Here is a 22,986-nt window from a genome sequence, read left to right on the forward strand (position 1 = left end):
TCAATGAAACCACAAATAAACACATGCCCATTGAATTTCAGGCCAGCTTCACATGGGATCATTCTGTCTGTGGAATGTTAAGAATTCACTCTGTATAGCCTTCTTAGCTACCTGGGATTTTGCTGAGCAAAATCCACCCCATCCTAGGATCACGATGCAGGGGGAGTCTGTCTGGCCTATGTCCCTCCCTTGTTTAGCCTAGGATCCTGGCTTTTTTCCTTCCCATGGCTTTTTCTTTTCCCTGCACTGAAACCTCCCTCCCTCTAATTTTACTTCCTCAGGCTTGAGAGCCAGTCTGACCAAGAAAGTCATGGCTCTGGGGCACCTGGGTGACTCAGTCGATTAAGCGTCTGACTCCTGATTCTGGCTCAGGTCATGATCTCACAGTTCATGAGTTCGAGCCCCGCATCGGGCTCTGTACTGACAGCACAGGCCCTGCTTGGGATTCTTGCTCTCCCTCTCCCTTCCCCTCCCCTGCCCATACTCTTGCTCTCAAAATAAAGAAAACTTTTAAAAGAATGTCATGGGCTCTGCTAGTCCAAGGAAGAGAGTGAAATCACCTAATCAGGGGTGAGCAGACCAATGGTCCACAGGTAAGGTCTGGCCCACTGCATGATTTTGCACAGCCCTTGAGCTAAGAATGGTTTTTACAGTTTTAAATGGTTGAAAACAAATATTTTTTAATGTTTTATTTGTTTTTGAGAGCAAGAGCACGGCAGGGGTGGGAGGTGGAACAGAGGATCTGAAGTGGGCTCTGTGCTGACAGCAGTGAGCCCGATATGGGGTTCGAACTCATGAACCATGAGATCACGACCTGAGCCGAAGTCAGGCGCTCAACCAACTGAGCCACCCAGGCGCCCCTTGAAAAAAATTTTAAGAATATTTCTTGACATGTGAACTGCTCAGTGTCAAGAATAAACAGCTGTACCTGTTCACTTACACGTTGTCTGTGGCCGTTCGCCTAAAACAGCGACGGAGTTTGAGTGCCTACAAACTTCTGACCACCAAAGCCTAAAATAGATGACTGTCTGGCTTTTTACAGATACTGTTTGCCGACACCTGATCTCTGGTTCATCACCAAGATTTAACAGACAAGAAAACCAAGGTTCAAGTGGGAGAACTGAGCTGTCCAAAGGTACACAGCTCATCAGAAATTGATCTGGGAGGCATCTTCCGATGCCCACCCCGCATTCTTCCCACTGTAGCATAGGGTCCGCCCTAAGATGAGCCCTCCTGTGGACACTCGCCACAGAGGCCAAAGCAGCTTGGGAAAGAAACGTAAATATTTAGGACCCATGGACATGTAAAATCTATGATTTCTTAGAATTTGAATTTTCACTTGAAATCTAGGGCCAGGAAATGTGTTCAGTTTAAAATGTATTTGAGCTGCCCAAGCAGGCAGAAGGATGCATCCGTATTTCTGTAGAGTAATTGATTACGTCCTGTGCTCAGCACTTGGACCTGGGCCCTGCCGGCTGAGGTGGTAGGATCTCATTTCAAGAAAAATAACTTGTGGTCTTACTCCAAATTTTCACTCGAGCAGTTTCAGCAAATTATAAAAAGCATATGAGATGGAACTCAGGTCTCCTGTACAGGGACCGAGAAGGAAAATCCCCAAGATGCTAACCTTTGGGAAAGTGAGGTCACTCCTATTCCTGGTGCAGATTCTTCTGCGTCCCTCCCCATGTGGGGATCCAATGGCTGACCTCCATGGGATCCCCGGGTTAGAGATCGTCCCAGAGGCCAAGATCAATGAGAGTTGTTGAGGTATAAATAGAAAAGGGGATCTTTTAGTCACTGTGCTCTCCAGCTCCTTGTCAGTTCTCTCCTCCAGCTTTGCAGCGGGTCCCTCCACACCTTTGTAGACTGCTGCTGTGACTTCCCAGCCTTCCAGTTTAAACCTCTCCTTCAGAGCCTTCCGTCGCTTGGCATGCACTTGAGGGGGCTGCTGGGGTGTTGGCTTCTCCTCAGTTACCTCACCCAGAGGAACAGACCCCTTCCCTCTCCTCCTGGAGTCTCTGACTTCACTGGCCACCCTTGATGCCTCCCCTGTTGCTCATTCCAGCTCCCTGCCCCGAGTAAGGCCCGTTAACCTTAGTACTCTGTCCTTGGGGGCAGGCGTCCAAGTGCTGCTCTCTGGACGTACGTTCTGTCCAAGGTTGTATCCTGCAGTCGTGCTGCTGGTGATCTGACCCAGCACTCTGCATCCCAAGTGGGCCCAAGCTCGCCTACCTCAACGGCATCCTCCCAGCCCATGGAAACTCTTACCTTCTTACCGCACCACGCAGTGGCAGTGCTGGAAGCTTCCTGTGTCTGCTAGACCCATCCACCCATCCTCTCCTGCCACGCATGTTCCTCACACTATTCTTCAAAGGCACCAGGTTCTGTCCCACAGGTCTCACTTTTCTGCCGTGCTGACCCTTTCTCCCCACCCCGTTCCCGATCTGCACACCCGGCTGGTCTCTGCCCCTCGCTTAGGTCCTGCCACGTCATTGAAGAAACTCACCCTGCTCTTTGGACACAGATTTGAGACCCCCTGTTAATTATTTTTAGAAAACCCTCTTACTTCCTTTCATAACACTGATCACAACTATAATTATATGGTAATTTAAGCCATTATCTGCTTGGCTCCGGTAGACTGTCATTTCCTTAGGGCAGGAAGCATGTCTGTCTGATTCCCCGGCACAGGGCCTGGTGTGGAGTGGACCCGAGTACATACAGCCCCAGTAAACGCATGAGAGACCAGTAAAACGTTGCAATCGCAGATCGTACAGGAAAGTTTGTTAATTGATGAGAAAAAGTGTTTCTAGAAAACTTGAGACTCAGCTTAAATGCGGCATCCACTCAGAAAACTCTGATTTTCCAGCTCATGGTCAGGTAGCCCCACACGTCTCCCCTCGGAGACCTGGGAGTCTTGGGTAACAAGCACTCAGTTCTCTCCAGGAAGTGTACATGCAAAATAGAGTGAACTCACCTTGTATTCGCTTACTCCACCCAGCAGGGTAGAGCTCACGTCTGCATAGCATTCAAATCCTTTTGAATTCTTGAGAGTGTGTTATCTTCAAGTAATAGAACCCTTTACTTGCAGTCATGTTGTATGGATACCAGGTGAAATGAAGCTGAGTTAGATCAGCAGGAGCATCAAGTTCAAGCTCTTCTGTCCAGCGAAAGTTCAGTGTGCACATGAGTCCGAATCAATTCAGCAAATATTTACCGAGGACCTGCCAGGTGCCAGGGACACTGGTCTGTTGCTGAGAATAAGAAGCTAAAAGATGTGGATCCTGCCCTCCAGGAGGAGTCTCAGCCCTGGTTCTAATTCAGCTTTCCAGCTTAGCCTGCCCCTCTCCTCCTTCCTCCTTCCCCTCCTGTCTCCTTTTTCTTTTCGTGTACCTCAATCCAAGTAGCTTATTTCCAATGACTTGGGAGAAAGTGAACCAAGAGCAGTGTTTAGGGAATGGATTTGTGTGATCAGCAGCTGTTTCCCCTGGAAAGGAGAGTTTGCAGAGCCCTTGTGTGTTCCGTGGGCTTAAAGGCTGGGCTCTGGCATACCTCAGGACAGTCCTGGCTGATAGGTGTGGGCCGCAAAGATGCGCTTGAAGCATAAATTTGAAGATAGCATGGTGTCCCCTGTCCAGCACCTCTGTTCTCCTCATACCCTCATATACATAACTTTTAAGAAATGCTAGTACTTAGGATAGTTGGCTTTTCAGAGGACACCCACGTCTGTGTGTCCTGGGTTGCTACACCCTTGGGGACCCAAGTGACTCTGGGTGGTTTCCTTGTGGCTTGCAGCGCTTCTGAGAGGACCCTGGTTGTCTCCCGCTGTGCTCTGCTCAGTCACCCACTCTCCTCGGTTCTTCCACCTTTCCGACAGCTGCTCAACTCTCCGACAGAGAGTTCACAGCAACTGCCTTTCTCTGCCCGCACCCATTTTTCAACTCCAGAAAGTGGGACCAACGTCATTTGTTCTAGCGGGCCGCCTCCTGGAGGAACGGAGAAAGGCCGACTGAGGGTGGCATCTTGCCCTCAGGCCCCCAGAGACCACTCATTCAGGAGCTGGAGCCTAAGCAAGAAAGTAATTAAGTGTTCTGTCACAGCACACAGTGCATGGAACCCAAAGGGAGCGTTCTCTCATTGAACAGATTCATTTGTGGGGGGTTTCCGTGGATGTTTCAGAAAGGGCTTGCAAGAGCCTTAAATGAAGGCAAATAGGATGTGGGGTAACCAGAGAATAAAAGCAACAGGTTCCACCCAGGACCCAGCTTTCCTCACTAACCCATAACTGGACACTTAAATCACATCATCATCTTATTTAAATTGACCTAAATGGGATCCAAGTTGAGAACTTTCTCTGCCTCTGGTGCTTCCTTAGGTTTCCTGGGTCTTGGGGTGTGAATCCAGGGAGCCTAACATTATTTGAAAACTTTGAATTGCTAAGGAGTTCAGGGAAATTATCTTCATATTAAAAACCAAGTTAATAGAATTACATAGAGCTGGAAAGAACCTTAGCACTTAGGGAAGCCATCCCTTTATTTTGTCCCTGAGGAAGGCTAAGATCCTGAGACTAAAGCATTTTGTTGCTCCCTGGTTCTCTTCGGTATCTAGTTCGTTTGTCTGTGAACAAATTGGAACTAAAGTGTAGTTTGAAAAGGTGCTTTGGTTTTTTGCTGGCCCTTTATGCAGAATCAGGTGTGCACACACACATGTGTGCTCGTGTTCCCGTTGTCTGCAGTCTCAGCCACAGCGCTAATCCGGGACCCAGAGCGCGTGCGAGCTGGGGAGCACCCAGCTGCTCTGTCGACCATGAGACCCGCCACTTTGCAGAGGCCCAGCGAGGATGTGCGGGCTCACCTCATTTCACAACCCCCCCACCTTCAGAGGCATTTCTGGGACACCCAGCTTCCTCCGAACAGGGAGACTCCTGCTACTTAGAAATGAAGCGTGCACAGATTTGTTTAAGAAACATACGAACTGACACAAAATCACTTGTATATAAAATTGTCTTATGTTCCTTAGGGCCTCCGGTGGGGGCACTTTCTGCGCCCCCTTCTGTAGCCTTCAGAAAGGAGTCCTGCATTGCTCTCTCCCTTTCTTTTTTTTCCAACCCCCAGCATATAAATAATGACCATATTCATGGTGAGAAGAAGGAATTCGTGTGCCGATGGTTGGATTGCTCGAGAGAGCAGAAGCCCTTCAAAGCCCAGTACATGCTGGTGGTGCACATGAGGAGACACACGGGGGAGAAGCCTCACAAATGCACTGTGAGTGTGCGGCACAGGCTGCTGGCTTGGGGCCATCTGGCACTAGTGCGTGTCAGGTTGGGGTTCAGGGTCACCCACGGGCCTCTACATGCTATGCTGATGAACCGAGCTGAGGGGGTGCGGCTGGGTGGCTGGAGGCACGGGGGTCTGTGTTGAATGCCGGTAGTTCTGAGAAGGGGTTCTGAAATGGGGGGATCGCCAGAAGTGGAGAGCAACAGCCACGTTTTGGGGGATAGTAGAAGTCGTCTGCGCTGTCCAACAAGGTGGCCATGAGCCACATGTGCCTCTTGGGTGCTTTTGAGACTTGTCCAGAGCAACCAAGGAACTGACAATTTTTTAATTTAAAAATTTTTTTAATTTTTTAATGTTTATTTTTGAGAGAGAGAGAGGCGGGGGAGGGGCCGAGAGAGAGGGAGACCCAGAATCCAAAGGCAGGTTCCAGGCTCTGAGCCGTCAGCACAGAGCCCAACGCAGGGCTCGAACTCACGGACCGTGAGATCATGACCTGAGCTGAAGTTGGACGTTTAACCGACTGAGCCACCCAGGTGCCCCTTAATTTAATTTAATTTAATTTAATTTAATTTAATTTAATTTAAAGAACGGTAAATATAAAGTCAGCCTCTGCTGGCAAGCAGCTAGCACATCAGCACAGCTGTGCGGAGTGGCAAGTGGGCAGCAGTGGCTGGGACGCCCTGGCGGGCACTGGGAATAAGCATGTGACCACCACGCCGGCCCCAGCACAAATGCCCATCACGCTGGAGGACTCGGAGGGCAGAAGGAGGTGCGAGCCTGGACTTGAAACACTTGAGTTCACTTTTAAAAGTATAACCCAGATGACTTGAGAGTTTTTCTTTGCCTTCCTAGTCTGTCCCCATGGCCTGGTATCGACCCGCAGGGTGGCTGGGACTCAGCCTCTTTCCCTGAGGTGCCTCCAAACACATGGGCACTGCTCAGCCCTGCACTTTACATCTTAAAGGCCCTTTACAAACATGATCAAATTCCGTGCCTTTGTATGGACACAAAGCCATATTAGTGAACTTTGTGCTGAATCTAAAATCAGTGGGAATTTGAGGAGATCAGTGAGCAGATAATGAAACCCATTGTGCACATTGAGTGGTCTATTAAAAAAAAAAAAAAAAAAAGACCTCCAGGACTTTTACGAGCCCAGAAAATGCAGTCTCTTGAACTGCACTGAGCCCCATCTGAATCCCAATAAATGCAGAGTTTAGTGGACTTTTGTTCCTCGGTTTTGAAAAGCTGCTGGCCCTCCAGACGTCAGTCTTTCATCAACTCTGAGGGACTGTTGGGCATAAGCCGGGATTGTGTGGAGTAATGCAGATTTACCTGTTGTCCCCAGTTTGAAGGTTGCACAAAGGCCTACTCGAGACTAGAAAACTTGAAAACGCACTTGAGATCCCACACTGGAGAGAAACCGTACGTCTGTGAGCACGAAGGTTGCAACAAGGCTTTCTCAAATGCCTCCGATCGCGCCAAGCACCAAAACAGGACGCATTCCAATGAGGTGAGGCTCCTCCACGAGACATTCTTTGGGCCCAGAGCTCGTGGTGCAAACAAAGAGCCCTCGTGGGCAATGCACACGGAGGGGAGGCCCATCCCGTCTGATTTCCTGTCTGCCATCCCCAGCATGAGCGTGCACTGGCTGCGGCTGCAGGTGGGGGCCCGGAGCCTCAGAGGTAGGGGCTGAAAAGGGGCCTGGTTTGCCGAGGAATGCAGATCAGGAGGGAACTTCAAACCCCTGACTAGTCTCACGTTGTTCAGAACTGCCACCTACTGGTCAAACAGTCGGAGCATTTAACTGTGGCATTGCTACCGCTTGCTCCGCCTGGAATAGCAGGATCCATGCAGAGGACGACCCGGTAAGCACCCAGGATAGATCAGAAGCAGTGTGCTGACAGCTGATAGCTTACTGCTAAGACAGCCACTTTTGTTTGCTTTCTCCAGGTGGTATCTTTAAATGCATTATATCCAAAAAGACTTTCACAGGGCAACCAGCCTTGGCTAAACAGGATTTCCAGACATTCTCAATTCCAGAGGATCTTGGGAGAGCTATTCTCAGCAAGCCAGAATGGTTGCTGGTCAGTCATTTAAGACAGCATATTGAATAAAAGCCCCATGGTTAATGGGTGGTTCTTGCTGTGTTGCTGTTATTTGTAGGTACTTATCCCCCCAAAATGTCAGAAGGAGCGTAAGAATGAAAATGATTCCAAACTATTTTGCTTATGTTTTGTTTTTTTTTTAATTTTTATTCATTTTTGAGAGAGACAGAGCACAAGCAGGGAAGGGGCAGAGAGAGAGAGGGAGACACAGAAACCGAAGCAGGCTCCGGGTTCTGAGCTGTCAGCACAAAGCCCGATATAGGGCTTGAACCCACGAACCGTGAGATCACGACCTGAGCTGAAGTCGGACACCCAACCGACTGAGCCACCCAGGTGCCCCTGTTTTGCCTGTGTTTTAAAAAGCATGTCTACCTGTAGGCCTCCAGCTTCTATTTGAAGCTCTAGCTCAAGTTCTGACTTGTCTGTGATGCCTTCTCTTGAATGAATCCAGAGATGAACAAAAAAGCTCTTCATGTTTTGGGTAAAAATGCGATGGCTGGCCAGAATTTGTCAACAGGAGACATCGTTCTGCCCCACTAAGCACGTCATCAGTGCGGTTGCAGTGTGTGAGAGAGGAGCATTTGACCTTTCAGCTCAGGGACCATTGGCTTTAAGGTCCTTGCCAAATGTCCCTTCAGCTTAAGGGACAGAGCAAAAACATCTCTGAAGAGATTAACGACACTTTTTTTTTTTTTTAAGTTTATCTCTTTATTTTGAGAGAGAGGAAGAAAGAGTACGAGCAGGGGAACAGCAGGGAGAAAGGGACAGAGAGAATCCCATGCAGCCTCTGCAGTGTCAGCACAGAGTCCGATGCAAACCACGAGATCATGACCTGAGCAGAAATCAAGAATCAGACACTTAACCCCCTGAGCCACCCAAGCGTCCCCCACACTTTCTTAAAAGCACACTCACACTGAAGCTTATATGTGCAGGTTCACATGTGTGAACTCTTTTTGAAAGGGTCATGGTGGACTAAGGAGATTGCATCCTTTGGAATCTCATTATTAGTCAACTGTTTGAGGATGCTTTGGGGGAGATCCCACATACCCATATTTTCATGTCAAAAATGCTTTTACAGGGGCACCTGGGTGGCTCAGTCGGTTGGGCTTCCGACTCCGCTCAGGTCATGATTTCCCGGTTCGTGGGTTCAAGCCCAGCATCAGGCTGTGTGCTGACAGCTCAGAGCCCAGAGCCTGCTTCGGATTCTGTGTCTCCCTCTCTCTCTCTGCCCCTCCCCCGCTCATGCTCTGTCTGTCTCTGTGTCTCTCAAATATAAACAAAGGAAAATATTTTAAAACATAATAAAAAAGCTTTTACTACCCGTACTTCTTGTAGTGTCACCTACTGTACTTGTTTTGTGAGAACCTCTAGGGAGTCTAGGCGAATCCATAGAGACAGAAAGCAGATGAGTGGTTGCCAGAGGCTGAGGGGAAGGGAATAGGGTAAGGATTTCTTTTGGGGATGATGAAAACATCCTAGAATTTGATTGATAGTAGTGACAGTTGCACAAGATTGCGGATGTACAAAATGCCACTGCACTGTGCAATTTCGAAGTGTTCTTTTAATGGTGTGTGAATTATATCTCAGTTTAAAATGTTTTAGGGAATGCGATTAACTTAGAATTAAATTAAAATACTTAACTGCATTCCATATATATATATATATATATATATATGCACAATTATGACTAGAAATTTAGAAGACATTCATTCCTATAGTATATAGGCCCAGGGCCCAGGGCCCACCCCTGTTCTTATGAAGAAATTGGGGCAGTGAGTGTGTTAAGATTAGTGGTATGCACATGTACAAACATACTTACTCAGCTTTGTGTCTTTCTTATGGACCTAAAATATGTGCCCCGCAGTTTGCTATGCTTAAATGCATTACAGCTAAGCTTGTACACTTCTGTGAGGTAAAAAGTGCGATGCTGTATGAAAGTTTATCCATTAGGAGAGGAATAGATACCTCGGTCAGTCCTCTCTTTCACCAGGGTGGAACAGTTTATCTAAAATAAATTAACAGCCTTGAGCATGCACGGCTTGGGCCTTCCGAATGATGGACATTTTCACATCCACCAAAATTAAGTTTGTCCAGGAAGTCTAGATTTGTGTCATAAGACGGTCCTAGATATCTTCTTTCACTTATTTGCTTTCTTATTTGTACTTTCATTCATTCGCTAAACAAATAGGGAGAGCTAGTTAGGTGACACAGTGCCTTGCTGTTCCACGTTCGGCACAGAATACTGTGGGCTAGAAGCCAGTCTGGCCCTTCCCACCCACCCCCAGGCTGCCTCACCCATGTGGGGCCGTAGCAGTGACCTCTGCCAGGGACCCTTCCTCCAGACCACACAGCTTATGTCCTCCCAAAGCCACACTAAACAAGTTTCCTTGGGGTCTGACTCGGTTGTATCTCCTTCTCCAGAAAGTTCCAATAGCTCCCTCTTACCTTTAGGGAAAGTCTAGACTCCCTGGGCTTGTACCTGCTGTCACTGGGCCCAAGCCTGCCCTTCCAGGCTTGACCTCTTACCTTTGTGGCCGTGAATGGCACTGACAGCCATGCCCCTGTGCACGAAGCGGTCCTGACTCTGGACCTTGGCTTTTCTTTCGCATCCCCTTCCCTCATTTTTATCCCTCAGAATCTTGTTCTTCTTTCAGGACCCAGCTGCAATGCCTCCTCCTAATAAAGTTCTGTTCATTGAGTAATTACTGTGTGCAACACATCAGGGTGAGCATTTCGTGTATGTTGTCCTGTTTAACCCTTACCATGACCCATTGAGCTGGGCATTATACCCAGATGTAAAAACTTAATAACTGATGCCTCCTCCAATCACCCCAACTGAAAAATGGTTCCCCTGTGTCCACATCATTCTGTAGCATTCCGAGTTTACCCTGGTGATAATTACGTGCTGTCATATTTCTCCTGCATATTTTATATCCCCTGACATCAAATCCTGCGGTATATAATTTTGTGTTCACAGAGTCTTGCATAGAGTAGGGACCACAAAATGTTTATTGAAAAATCTAGTTGGGTAAAGTCTACAAAGTCAAGTACACAAAAGTATCCATGGCTTTCACAAAGTACCTTCGGTTCAGGGGGTCAAAAAGAAGACAGCCATGGCAGAAGTTGAGTTATCTCGGACCGTGAGACCGGCAACATTTATCTTCACCTACAGTTCTGTTTCATCTCAGCCATTGATCACAACTGAATTTGGAGGCGAAGCCACGTAATTGGGTTAATGTGTTTTTTCGTTAACACATTAAGTTTCCTGAACCCGTGTTCTGATGGTTTTTTTTAAGTGGATAGTGTGTATGCTCACACACAAGGGCACATGGATGGGTCCACATGTACTTGTAGGTGCTGTCAGTCCTGGAAGCGTAGACTCTCCATCTCTAGCTGTGTTCTCCTTTCCCAACTAACCCATAGTATACACATGCATATATTTATGGGAACAGGAGCTTCTCAGACGCATAGTGCTGGCCTGGCTGTGTGCCCTCCCCCGGCCCAACCCCTCCCTGACACCTGCACCACACATCCCAGTGTTCCCGCTGATGGAACAGCCTGTCACGGCAGTGAGGTGAGCAGGCACAGGGCCGATGTCAGAACACTATAAGGTAATGGCCCTGATCGCTGGAGCCATTCTTCTGTCCCTAATGCATAGAATTTGATGTGCTCGTCTCATTATATATATGCTGCAAATCACACAAGCCTCTGAATAGAAGTAATTCATAGTTAATGGGAATCAATTCTACCCAAAAGAATCGCAAATTTGGAGGTGAAGTCTCTCGGGATAATTTTCGGAGTCTTCACTTACTACATTAGGACATTTCATCGTTTTATGTAGCACTCAGTCTGTTCTTGGGCTTTTAGTGAAAAAGCATCTTTTAGACACATACATTCTTTAAGACAGGACATCTTTTTTAATATAATGGGTACATTACATTAATCATGCTTTTTATGACTATCACTTACCTAATAGCTTACCTTCTGATATACATAGACATCTACTCATATAAGCACTCATGCATATATTATATTTCAAGCCGGGTAAACAAGATCTCAGTTCTGATGTTGGTCATGAGTCGGTGACAGTGATTCTGTGATTTGAGTGAATAATTTAGTTATAAGCATCCATATACTTTTTAATGACAGCATTTGTAGGTTTGATCGCTGGCCCACAAAGGAAATGAAATAATTCACAGGCCTCAGTGTTCAAGAGCAAAGCCTAGATCAGGAACCCTCATGTCCAGGACACCATCCAACAGCCCTTCTCAGTTTGTGAGTGAGCTTTCATAGACGGTCTAACAGGGCTTTAGAGCTTTGAAAATCCGAAAGGTTCTGGATATTCAGAGCCCTGATCATCCCAGACCGTGGTAATGCCACCCAAACGGGCATATTTTCGTGATCTCTAACATTGAAGAGGGGTTGGCAATGTTTTAAAATTATGCCTGTGTATAGAGAGCACATTTCCACAAAGGCTGTAGGGATTTTTTTGGTCTGAGAACCAGGACATCCCTAAGGAATTTCTTCACACAGACCCTCCCCAAGGCATATAGCTTTCTTCTGATTAGGTGACAGGTGTCTTTAAATCTTCTTCTTAGAAGAAGACGGTGGTCGCTACCACCATCTTTTGTTACCATCATCTTCAAATACCTATTGAGTAGCTACCGTGGCACAGGATACTTCTTCCTACTCTCAGGATAAATGTTTCCAAGAACATACAGGCAAGTTACGCACTCCTCGCTCTCCTAGCACATTCTCTAAAAGAATAGCCTATTAAAGCTAGATTCACTGACCGGTATTCAGATGGCCTTTATTAAACAGTACGTAGAGGTATTTGAACACATCACAGCTTTGCGGCAGTGCTTTTGAAGGAATTCAAGATACGGTGTGCACCCACGAGACTGTTGGGCTGGGGCATTATCCCTTTGATAACCGTCTCTTATTTCGTTCCATGTGGCTTTCGGCAGAAACCGTATGTGTGCAAAATCCCAGGCTGCACTAAGCGCTACACAGACCCCAGTTCCCTCCGGAAGCATGTGAAGACAGTGCATGGCCCAGAGGCTCATGTCACCAAGAAGCAGCGTGGGGACATACATCCTCGGCCTCCCCCACCACGAGATTCCGGCAGCCACTCACAGTCCAGGTCACCTGGCCGGCAGACTCAGGGAGCCCTTGGTGAGCAGAAGGACCTCAGCAACACTACCTCAAAGCGGGAAGAATGCCTCCAAGTGAAAGCAGTCAAGGCAGAGAAGCCCATGGTATGTCATTCACTTTCCTTCTGCTTGACCTCAAGCCACCCTAGGTCGTTTTCAAAAGCCAGCTAGGGCATTAGGAGGGACCAGACTGCCCGGGTCCTCACTGCCCTGGGCTCTCTGATTGAAGAGGTCAGGAGCTCAGAGACCTGGTTTCCTTACTCAAGGTGAATCAGTGTAGAAGAGCTCAGAAAAGAGCATCAAGGTTTGCTAACGGTTAGCTAAATCAATCTGGAGCCAGACCACTTTGTTGTGGCAGGTAGAGAGGCATGACTGTCTACATTTTCAGCAAGGCCATAATGCAGAAAATCATCCATTCTGTCTTTCTGGAAACATGTTTTTTGTCTTGTGCTTTGGCCGGGTGACCCTGAGATAAATAAGCCATGGTCCCCGGTCTTTAGGCACTTACAGTCCAGCAGGGTAGACAGACCAGCAATAGGCAAATATTTACAACTCCATGTGCTAGGTCTTTAACACAAGTCTGCATGAGAGCATTCAAGGGGGGAACAAACCACCCGCGCACTTGAGGATGTGACTGGCGAGGCTGAGGGGGTGGCCCTCAAGTTCAGCACTTAGAGAGGGGCAGGGGCAGGGCCGCAGAAACCGTGGGGCCCTGGGAGGATGTGCAGAAGTAAAAACGAGTGAGGATAAGAAAGATTAGATTTTACTGGTGATGGGGAATGACTTGGCACAGCTGGTTTATTTTAGAAAAGCCAGCTTGAGTTCCAGGCTAGGGATTGGCTTGATAGACCAGAGACCATTTCTGCTGTGATACCTGAACCAAGGAGGCAGAGAGCAAGGGAGGCATTTGAAAGATGTCACAGGGAAAACTCATTCTGGTTTGGTGACTGATGGATGGTTTATGCTACAGTCGCGACTTCTCTCAAACTTCTGTTGGTGATTTTTCTTTATGTATGTGCCATACTGAAACATCTAAAACTTTTTAGAAGATGAGAAAAATGAAAAGAGAAGCTGTCCGAAGAGGTTCAGTACATTTGTATTTGGCAGTGTACCTAATGGAGTCAGCTCTGGGAACGTGTCAGGTTCTGGTCTGGCGCTCTCTGCATAAGGAGGAAATGTACCAGGTAGATTTCCTGGTACCAGGAAAGGTACCAGGTACTCCGTGCGCTTAGATTAACAGATGCCTGGAAATGGTCAGGCAGGCATATGTATACTCAGTTTAAGGAAGTGTTTTCTTAAAATGAGGACAGTCCAGCAATCGGGTGGACATCCTGTGAATTCCAGAGTGATATCACTACACAGCAGTACGTATGGGTAAGAAAGAATGCACATTCAGTTCCAGGGTTGACAGAGTGGAGTTGAATGACTGATTGAATTTTAATGACTTACTGAGTTTGTCTTACAAGTTTTAGAAAGCGACATAAAGTCTAGCCAAAAATAATACAAATGAGCTCTCCAGATTTATCATTACTTCCCAGAGGGTAGCTGTATTTTGTTTTTAAAAAGCACCTGAGTCAGAAAAGAAAAAGAAAAGGCACCTTAGTCAAAAGTTGATGTGTGTGTTATGACTCATCACTATAATTTAAAATTAATTAGTTCACGAGCAGTGTTTTCTATACTCCTTTCTTTCGGGACCACATATCAATTTCCTAAAATAAAGTCCACCTGTACTGTGCAGAACATTCAACAGTTTATCCTCAAGTGTTTAATGAAACAAGGAAAATGAATCTGTAGTCTCCTAGATTATGTCATCGAGAGACAATGATTTATGTTCTTTGGACATCCTACGGACCCAGAGCCTCTCGTACCTTTAATGTACATCCCTAGCCCAAGGAAACTTGTCATCTCCTCTCCAAACACCCATTATTTAAAAAGAAAATTGGTAGAAATAGGAACTTATAGTTATTTGGCTCAGTGACATCTGAGATGCCCCAAGATGTGAACTATTTTATAAAGTAATTAAATCATAGAAACATGGGCTGGAAGGGATCATAGAGATCGAGACGAAGCTCCATATTTTATAGGTAAGGCTAAAAAAAATCAAATTTCCTACTGGGGTTATTGTGTACATACACATGCATATAGAAGTAGACACCTTCATAGACATTTACTAATGCATATGAGATTTAATTTCTAATGTTCTTTCTTTAAAAACTTGTCTTTGATCATCATGCTATGAATTAAATTCTTTCTTCTTTTTTTCTTATTAATTCCACATCTCTTCTTTGTAATGCTCCTAAATGTCTTGTTCTCACTTCCTAAGGACAGTGGGTAATAAGGTGAGGGAATTTTGGCTTCTCTGCCCTTTTTGTTTTGTGTTCATTTTAACATTTAACTTTTAAGCGTTCCATTTTTCTTTTGTTTTTTTTTTTGTGCTTTGTGATATCTTTGGTAGTGACCATTACTCAGATCTGTTTCAAACATAGAAGCAATGTGTTTTGAACGTTCAGCATGTGGAAATGTGGAGTTAGATGGTGAAACTCATCGTTTTATTTGTCTAGGCTTTCATAATAAATCACACTGGGGCCGACCAAGCAGATGTTCGCAAAGACTATTTAATTATCAGATTGACACATGTAAATTCATTCTTGGACCAGACAGGTACCTCCCTCTTTGAGGACGATCTGTATACATTTGCTGTTAGCAAGTTAATCTATATTTAAATGTCTGAGCTCCTCTGAGCAGCTCTCATTACAAGCTCATTTGCATCTCCTCCTGTGCCCTGTGGAAGTGAGTCTGCGGTGCGTGTGTACGTACACATCCACACAGATCCACACGCACGCACTCGGAGTGGACAGTCCAAGAGGAAAAGACCAAGAGAACTCTGGATGCTCCAAGTACCTTGGGAAGGAGCAGGTGGCCCGGCACTCCCAAGATTCTGCGGAAGCAAAACTCAAGCGAGGCTTCACGAACTCATGATCCCATTTGTGTGTCTCACTTTGCTCTGCTTGGTTGCCCAGGACAAACTGCGTGTATCACATGGCACTCACTTAGAAAGTGTTCATTTGCTTGGGTGTATGTGCTGTGGTTGCAGAGCGAGTGTTAACGGGTTCTACTGAGAAGCCCTCTGTCTAAAACCCCTTCCCGATGGTACCGTGCAGCCCACCTGGGGCAGTAGGTGTCTGTCACTGAGTGTGTGTGTGTGTGTGTGTGTGTGTGTGTGTGTGTAGTTCTCTCTCCCTGGAGGATTTGCTCTTCCGGCTGCTGTCAGGCTCCAGTTTGTAGAGTAATGGTGGAGGAAGGCACTGTGGAAGAATGGAACTAGCCCCCAGCTGGGAGTCTAGGCTGGTCACACCATTGACTTTGTGACTTTGTGACTCTGGTCAGTCACTGAACTTCTCTGAACGAATATCACTTTTCTTATCAACACAAAAGGGGTGATACTGTGTATCAACCAGGGCACCGGTGAGATTTTAGATAGAGCAGACTGCTCCTTGAGGGCCATTTTATATGGTGCTCCCCAGACCTGAGGACAGTCAGCTTTCTGCTCCCCAGCTCCAGGAGCTCCGGACGGGGGGGGGGGGGTCCTCTCCCTGACTGAGAATCAGTGGACTAGATCAAGTTTCTGTCTAGTTGCAGAATTGTCTTCCACAGTCCACGCGGTTGGGGGCGGAGAGACGTTTCCTGATTCTCCTAGAGAAATGCCAGGGCACTTTCGATCATTCCCCAGACTCAGATGGCTGTAACTTGCAGCCTTTCAAGCCCCCCACCCCCACCACCCTTCCGGGTACAGCAGAAGCTAAGTGATGGAGGTTGTGCCTCCTACAGCTGCCTTTACCCACAGCCTGGTTGGGGTTCTACAGAGCAGTCAAGTACGCACAGAAAGAGGCAGAGGTCACAGAGAGCTTGGGGAACCATCCCCGAATAGCTCAGAGAGGGTCTCGTGTGCTGCTGGTGCTCAGCTTCCACGTATGCTGTAGCCAAGCAGCATGAACCTCTGGGCCAAAGCCACCTGGGATAATAAGACCAGCTGATGCTCTCAGAGCCAATCAGTAAATGTTTCCCAGGTCTTTTTATATTTCGTGCGCTTTCTGGGCCTCACAATTCCCACAACGGTCCCGAAGATAAGGAGGATGTCCCCCTTTTATAAGGGATAAGGAAACTGAGGTTCAGAGTGACCAAGTATTTTGCCCGGAGGATAAAGTCAGGTCGTGCAAGCGGGATTGCACCTGAGGGAGTGTGTTTGCAGAGCTGGCCTCTGGGGCGGGATTCCACAAGCGGAGGTGGTGCCAGTCACACCCCGTGCAGCAAGCCCGGCTTCCATCGCCCCCACTGCACATCCACCTGGCATTCCATCAGTCTCTGTGGTCGAGGGAGGCCGCCTCCCTTCACCAGCACATAGTTCTTCTCATGCAACCCGCTGAGCTCCCGTCGGGGCTAGGTCTGCATGAGCTCTCATTCCCAGCTCCCTTTCCTTTTTCCTTCGCGGTGACGTTTCTCTGCTTTCCTCTCGACCCCAGCAGACATCTCAGCCAAGCCCTGGTGGTCAGTCTTCATGCAGCAGCCAACAGTCCCCCATCAGCAACTATTCCAACAGTGGGCTCGAGCTTCCTCTGACCGACGGCGGGGGTGTGGGAGACCTCGGGGCCATCGACGAAACCCCAATCATGGACTCGACCATTTCCACTGCCACCACGGCCCTCGCTTTGCAAGCCAGGAGGAATCCGGCAGGGACCAAATGGATGGAACACGTAAAACTAGAAAGGCTCAAACAAGTGAATGGAATACTGCCACGACTGAACCCCATTCTACCCCCCAAAGCCCCTGCAGTCTCTCCTCTCATAGGAAACGGTGAGTTCCATGTCCTACCTCACGTCAGCTCAGGGCTGTCTGTTCTTTTCTGTATAAACCAGTGTGAGAGGAACCAGGCTTGACGTGTGTTGGTATGTCCCCTGGTCCTCACATTATACTGTCAGCATACGTACGTGTCAGGGTTGCCTTTCTGGGGAGTCCATATTTTAAAAACAGGTAATAAGGGGATGATCCCGAAACAGAAAGTAGCACACAGGATGATAATACTGTGTGCATGACTACCGTTCTGATGGTGAAATTGTAGCTGTTAGACCAGGGTGGGGAGATCCCTGCAACAAAGACATTTGGGGTTAGCATTGCCATCTGGTTTCCAGTCTACAGTTGGGAGTTCCACAGCCACCTTTTTTTTTTTTTTAATGTTTATTTATTTTTAAGAGAGACAGAGACAGTATGAGTGGGAGCTGGGCAGAGAGATGGAGATACAGAAGCCACAGTAGGTTTCAGCCTCTGAACTGTCAGCACGGAGCCGGATGTGGGGCTGGAACTCACGGACCACGAGATCATGACCTGAGCTGAAGTCAGGCGCTTAACCTACTGAGCCACCCAGGTGGCCCAGTTCAGCAGCCACCTTGATTTGACGTTTCAAGGGAAGCCAGGCAGCCTTTTGCACTGGCAGACCCATGTCAGATTTCGCTCCTGAGATTGCACCGAATACCAGGGCCGTATCCTAAAGGGGGAACCTCCCCACCCACCAGCTCAGGCAGACTCCCCCTTCTCAGGATGTCGAGGAAGCCCTCCGGTCCATATGACACTCCTGGAATGGCCTTAGCCTTGCCTGTAACCCAGGCACTGTGTGCACATCCCAGGACTCTTCATCTTGCCCTAGACCTCCACTTGTGAAGCCGCTTAACTGATCCAGGGTGATTTTACCGTTTTGTCTAAGCCGGGGGTCGGCCAGCTTTCCCGCCGGCTTGTAATCCCGGGGCCTGTTCCACGTCACCCTGAAACGAATCCGTGTTTCCCACCCTTCCTCCGTAGGCACTCAGCCCAGTACCAGCTGCAGTTTGGGCGGGCCCATGACTCTGCTCCCGAACAGAAGCGACCTTTCTGGTGTGGACATCACCATGCTGAACATGCTCAACCGGAGGGACAGCAGCACCAGCACCATCAGCTCCGCCTACCTGAGCAGCCGGCGCTCCTCGGGCATCTCCCCCTGCTTCTCCAGCCGCAGGTCCAGCGAGGCGTCCCAGGCCGAGGGCCGGCCCCAGAACGTGAGCGTGGCCGACTCGTACGACCCCATCTCCACGGACGCGTCGCGCAGGTCCAGCGAGGCCAGCCAGTGCGAGGGCCTGCCCAGCCTGCTCAGCCTCACGCCCGCGCAGCAGTACCGGCTGAAAGCCAAGTACGCGGCGGCCACGGGCGGGCCGCCCCCCACGCCGCTGCCCAACATGGAGAGGATGAGCCTGAAGACCCGGATGGCCCTGCTCGGCGACGGCAGGGAGCCCGCGGGGGCCCTGCCCCCCGTCCACCCTCCGCGGAGGTGTAGCGACGGGGGCGCCCACGGGTCGGGCCGCCGCCCTCTACTGCCCCCGGACGTGCTGGGCAACGGCGTGAGGAGGGCCAGCGACCCGGTGAGGACGGTGTCCGAGAGCCTCTCCCTGCCCCGCGTGCAGCGGTTCAGCAGCCTCCACGGCTTTGACCCCCCGGGTTTGCCCCCATCCCTGGACAAGCGGAACTTAGTGCTTCAGAACTACACTCGGCCCGAGGGCGGCCCGCCCCGCCACTTCCTGCCGTCTCCCTGCCCTCCGAGCATCACTGAGAACATCACCCTGGAGTCCCTGACCGTGGACGCCGACGTGAACCTGAACGATGAGGATTTCTTGCCCGATGACGTGGTGCAGTATTTGAATTCCCAGAACCAAGCGGGATACGAGCAGCACTTCCAAAGCGCCGTCTCTGACGACGGCAAAGTGCCCCCCGGGCCCGGCTTGGGGAGCGGGCCCGGGGACTTTGAGCCTCCGGGGCTGCCCGACGGCCACGCCGGCCAGCAGTACCGCCGGCTGGAGCAGCCCTGCACCGAAGCCAGCAAATCCGACCTGCCCATTCAGTGGAACGAAGTCAGCTCCGGCAGCGCCGACCTGTGCTCCTCCAAGCTGAAATGCGGCCCGCGGCCCGCGGCGCCGCAGCCGCGAGCCTTCAGCCTCTACGGCAACCCGGGCGCGCACCCACAGGATGCCTTGAGGAGCGGAGCTGGCCCAGCCGGGGCCTACCAGAGCCTCGCAGAGCCCGGCAGCTCCTACGGCGGCCCCGAGCACAGCGGAAACGCCTTCCACGCACAGCCCTACAAGGCCCAGCAGTACGGGAACTGCCTCAACAGGCAGCCGGGGGCGCCCGGCTTGCCGGACGGCGTCTGCGGGGCCGGGATTCCAGCGGCAAAGCTGAAAAGCACCTCAGCGCAGGGAAGCGGGAGCCAGCCAGAGTTTGGCCTGTCGCCGGGGGTGCCCGGCGAGTCCGCGGGCGCCGCGGTGAGTGGCATGGCCACCCAAGACCTGGTGGGACAGGGGTACCTGGCCCATCAGCTCCTCAGCGACAGCGTGCACCACCCAGGGGCCGGCCGCGGCGCTCAGCAGATGCTAGGGCAGGTTAGTGCTACCTCACACCTCAACGTCTATCAAGGGCCGGAGAGCGGCCTGCCGGGGCCTCCCTGCATCGGCAGCCAGCCGGCAGGCTTGGCGGCCGCCAGGGGCTACCAGCCGTGTGCCGGCTACGGGGGAGGCCGGCGCCAGGCTGCGCTGAGGGGCAGCCTCTCTCTGCAGCAGGGACAGCTCAGTGACACAAGTCAGACCTGCAAGGTGAACGGCATCAAGACGGAGATGCAAGGGCAGCCCCATCAGCTGTGTTCTAACGTGCAGGGTTACTCTGGTCAGTTCTATGACCAACCCGTTGGCTTCGGTCAGCACGACATGAAGACTGGTTCCTTCTCCATCTCCGAAGCCAACTGCCTGCTACAGGGGGCCAGCGCCGAAAACTCTGAATTACTTTCCCCGGGTGCTAACCAGGTGACCAGCACGGTTGACGGCCTTGACGGCCATGACCTGGAAGGGGTGCAGATTGATTTTGACGCCATCATAGACGACGGGGACCACGCCAGCCTGATGTCAGGAGCCCTGAGCCCCAGCATCATTCAGAACCTTTCCCTTTCCTCCTCCCGCCTCACGACGCCCCGCGCGTCCCTCCCGCTGCCGGCGCTGTCCGTGAGCACCACCAACATGGCCATCGGGGACATGAGCTCCTTGCTGACCTCCCTCGCGGAAGAAAGCAAATTCCTTGCAGTTATGCAATAGGGCGTTAGGGGAGAAGGCTGCCAACCAACGTGAAACTTTAGGAGTTTAAAAGATTAAATGGACTCAGTTTTTTTGTTTTTTTGTTTTTGTTTTTGTTTTTGCTGTTTTTTTGTTTTGTTTTGTTTTGTTTTTAGTTCTGTATGTATTTTAGCAATCTCATCTCACCTAACTGGGATGTGTTTCAAGTATATTCCTTTTATGGAAAAGGACTCTGAACAACCCTAAAGTATTCTAGGGAGAAACTGTCTTCCATTTCAGTTTTGAATCAGTATTGTTACACTAGAACCATCCTCTTTTTTTTTTTTTAACTATAAGCCCATCCCCCTTTCTAGTAAACCAGTGTAAATGTGCGATGTGCATGTTCTCATTTCTTTTCAAAGAGAGGTCAGACGAAAGGATTTGATATGTTTCTCTGTTACTCAAAGGAAATAGGAGTTGGTGTGCTTTTTGACCGAGGGGTGATGCTTCCAGCTTTTCAAATTTCCCTTTACATGTGCTCTGTGTTTGTTTTTGGGTTTTTGGAGGGTTTTCGTTTTGTTTTGTTTTTGTTTTTGTTTTTGGTAATTCCCACACTGGGCACAAGAATCAGAATAAGAATAGTGAGTTTAAGAATCTCTGGTGGGGGCGCTGTAGCAGAGATAACCGATTTTTTTTTACCTGCTCCCCCTCCTCGCCCCCCCCCCCCCCCAGTTCAGGTCAGGGCATGCTTTCAACACTTGCACACAGCGGGAATTTGGGGCTCTGGCAGATGAACTAGTTTGTTCACGGTTGGGGTTTAGAATTCTCCTGTCCGTGAGTGCACTCAGGGCAGGTACGTCTACACGCTCAACTCCTCAGTTATCTGTCTTGCTTTTTCTCCCTCCGTCCCCATGACCGTTCGATGCTGTTCCGCGCTCCAGGGAGAGAGGGGAAGGGCCACGAGTTTGCTACTTGCATCTGTCCCGACGAGAAGTTAGGTAGATTGTAGAGTGAAGCTACTGGGTAGAAATAGTTGGGGGAACATTTGTGGGTTTGCTGTATTTGTTAATGATAGTTCCATCTCTTTACCCGTTGTCATAGGTAACTGAGAATTGATTATATATAGTTCCAAGTATATAGGTATTGAAACAACCTGGCAGCCGCCTATGTCATTGCCATATATTAATTCCACTGTAGTGAAGGAGTATTTCTATTCTAAGTGCCCTATTTTAAAGGATTGGTAAAACTTAGTTGTGAAAGAAAAGCTCACATATGATGACCTTTGGAATAAATCCCTTTAACAATTGTTAGTGTTTAAGAGCACTGGGGAGGACGGTTAGTAGCTGTGTGGATGGATGCCTTTTCTTACACCCAGTCTATTAAACGATGCATCCATTTAAGAAGTTAAATGTTCTATGCAGTTAGTCCTGAATGTGGACTTAATTGGTACTTTCGTTTTGGATTAAAACATTTTAAAGACTAAAAGGAGTACAGCTACTTCCCATGTGCAGTCGATACACATAAAAGACATACTATGTGTGCACAGAGTACATGGATTATCCAGCATTTCACATTTACAAATATGTAAACTATTAATAATAAAATATTAACACCTCAGACTACCTGCTCCTTTTTTCCCATTGACCCTGGAGTTGGATTTATCCAGAGTGATTCATGAGTCAATTGGGTGGCTTTTTCCCTTTATTCCTGCCATTTGAATTAGTATTAGACAAAGTCAAGTAAAATAAAATAATAGGTCATAGGAAAGCAAAATGTTAGATCCAGCCTGTTTTTCTCACGTTTGTGTTCTCTCATTTGGACCAAGAATCTCAGCGTGGAGGTAAACGTGCCCTTTGGGACTTTGTGGCTAACAAAGTTGGGTTTGCTTTCAATTGGATGTTCCTGAAATCAAGAGGGATGTTGAGACCCTTCCCGCCCACAGCCAGCACCTACTTTTAGGTCAAAGGATGTATCTGCTGTGGAACAGAGCCCCAAAGCAAAAGACGGCTACTGATCTGAGCTCAGTGGAGTGGAGTCTACCAAGTTTCAACAGAAAAGAGCCAGGCTTTTTCCTCACACAGGTCAGGATCCGGTCACAAAATCAGCGATCCATTCCCCGAGTCTCCTTTTTCCACAAACCCGAGCATCTCCAGGTCTTGATCTTACATGCTCTCACAGTTTGGTCTGACCCCCCTCCTCCCTCTGTCTCAAAGCTTGGGTCCTGGGCGTTCTCCTGTCTCCTGAGTGAGGACAGCGGGTCCCTGGCACCACGCGGCCCTCCCCAGTAAAATTCCCAGAGGCGACCTCCATTTCTCAGTTACCATCGTTTCCTACATCACCC

The 22,986-nt window shown here is 49.1% G+C and overlaps 1 protein-coding gene across 1 annotated transcript in view; it reads left to right on the top strand.

Moving 5' to 3' along the window:
* The window catches only part of GLI3 (GLI family zinc finger 3), a 265,226-nt gene extending 244,539 nt beyond the window's left edge, over window positions 1-20,687 (top strand). The window contains exons 10-14 of the mRNA XM_047097109.1: window positions 5,112-5,261; window positions 6,619-6,783; window positions 12,346-12,636; window positions 17,055-17,382; window positions 18,382-20,687. Coding sequence (XP_046953065.1) covers window positions 5,112-5,261; window positions 6,619-6,783; window positions 12,346-12,636; window positions 17,055-17,382; window positions 18,382-20,687 — 3,240 coding nt within the window. The remainder of the gene's footprint in view (window positions 1-5,111; window positions 5,262-6,618; window positions 6,784-12,345; window positions 12,637-17,054; window positions 17,383-18,381) is intronic.
* The last annotated feature ends 2,299 nt before the right edge of the window (window positions 20,688-22,986 follow it).

This window comes from Lynx rufus, unplaced genomic scaffold (genome assembly GCF_022079265.1).
Source record: "Lynx rufus isolate CCGP_SWC_20201006 ecotype Redwood Valley unplaced genomic scaffold, mLynRuf1.p SCAF_4, whole genome shotgun sequence".
NCBI classification, from domain to species: Eukaryota; Metazoa; Chordata; class Mammalia; order Carnivora; family Felidae; genus Lynx; species Lynx rufus.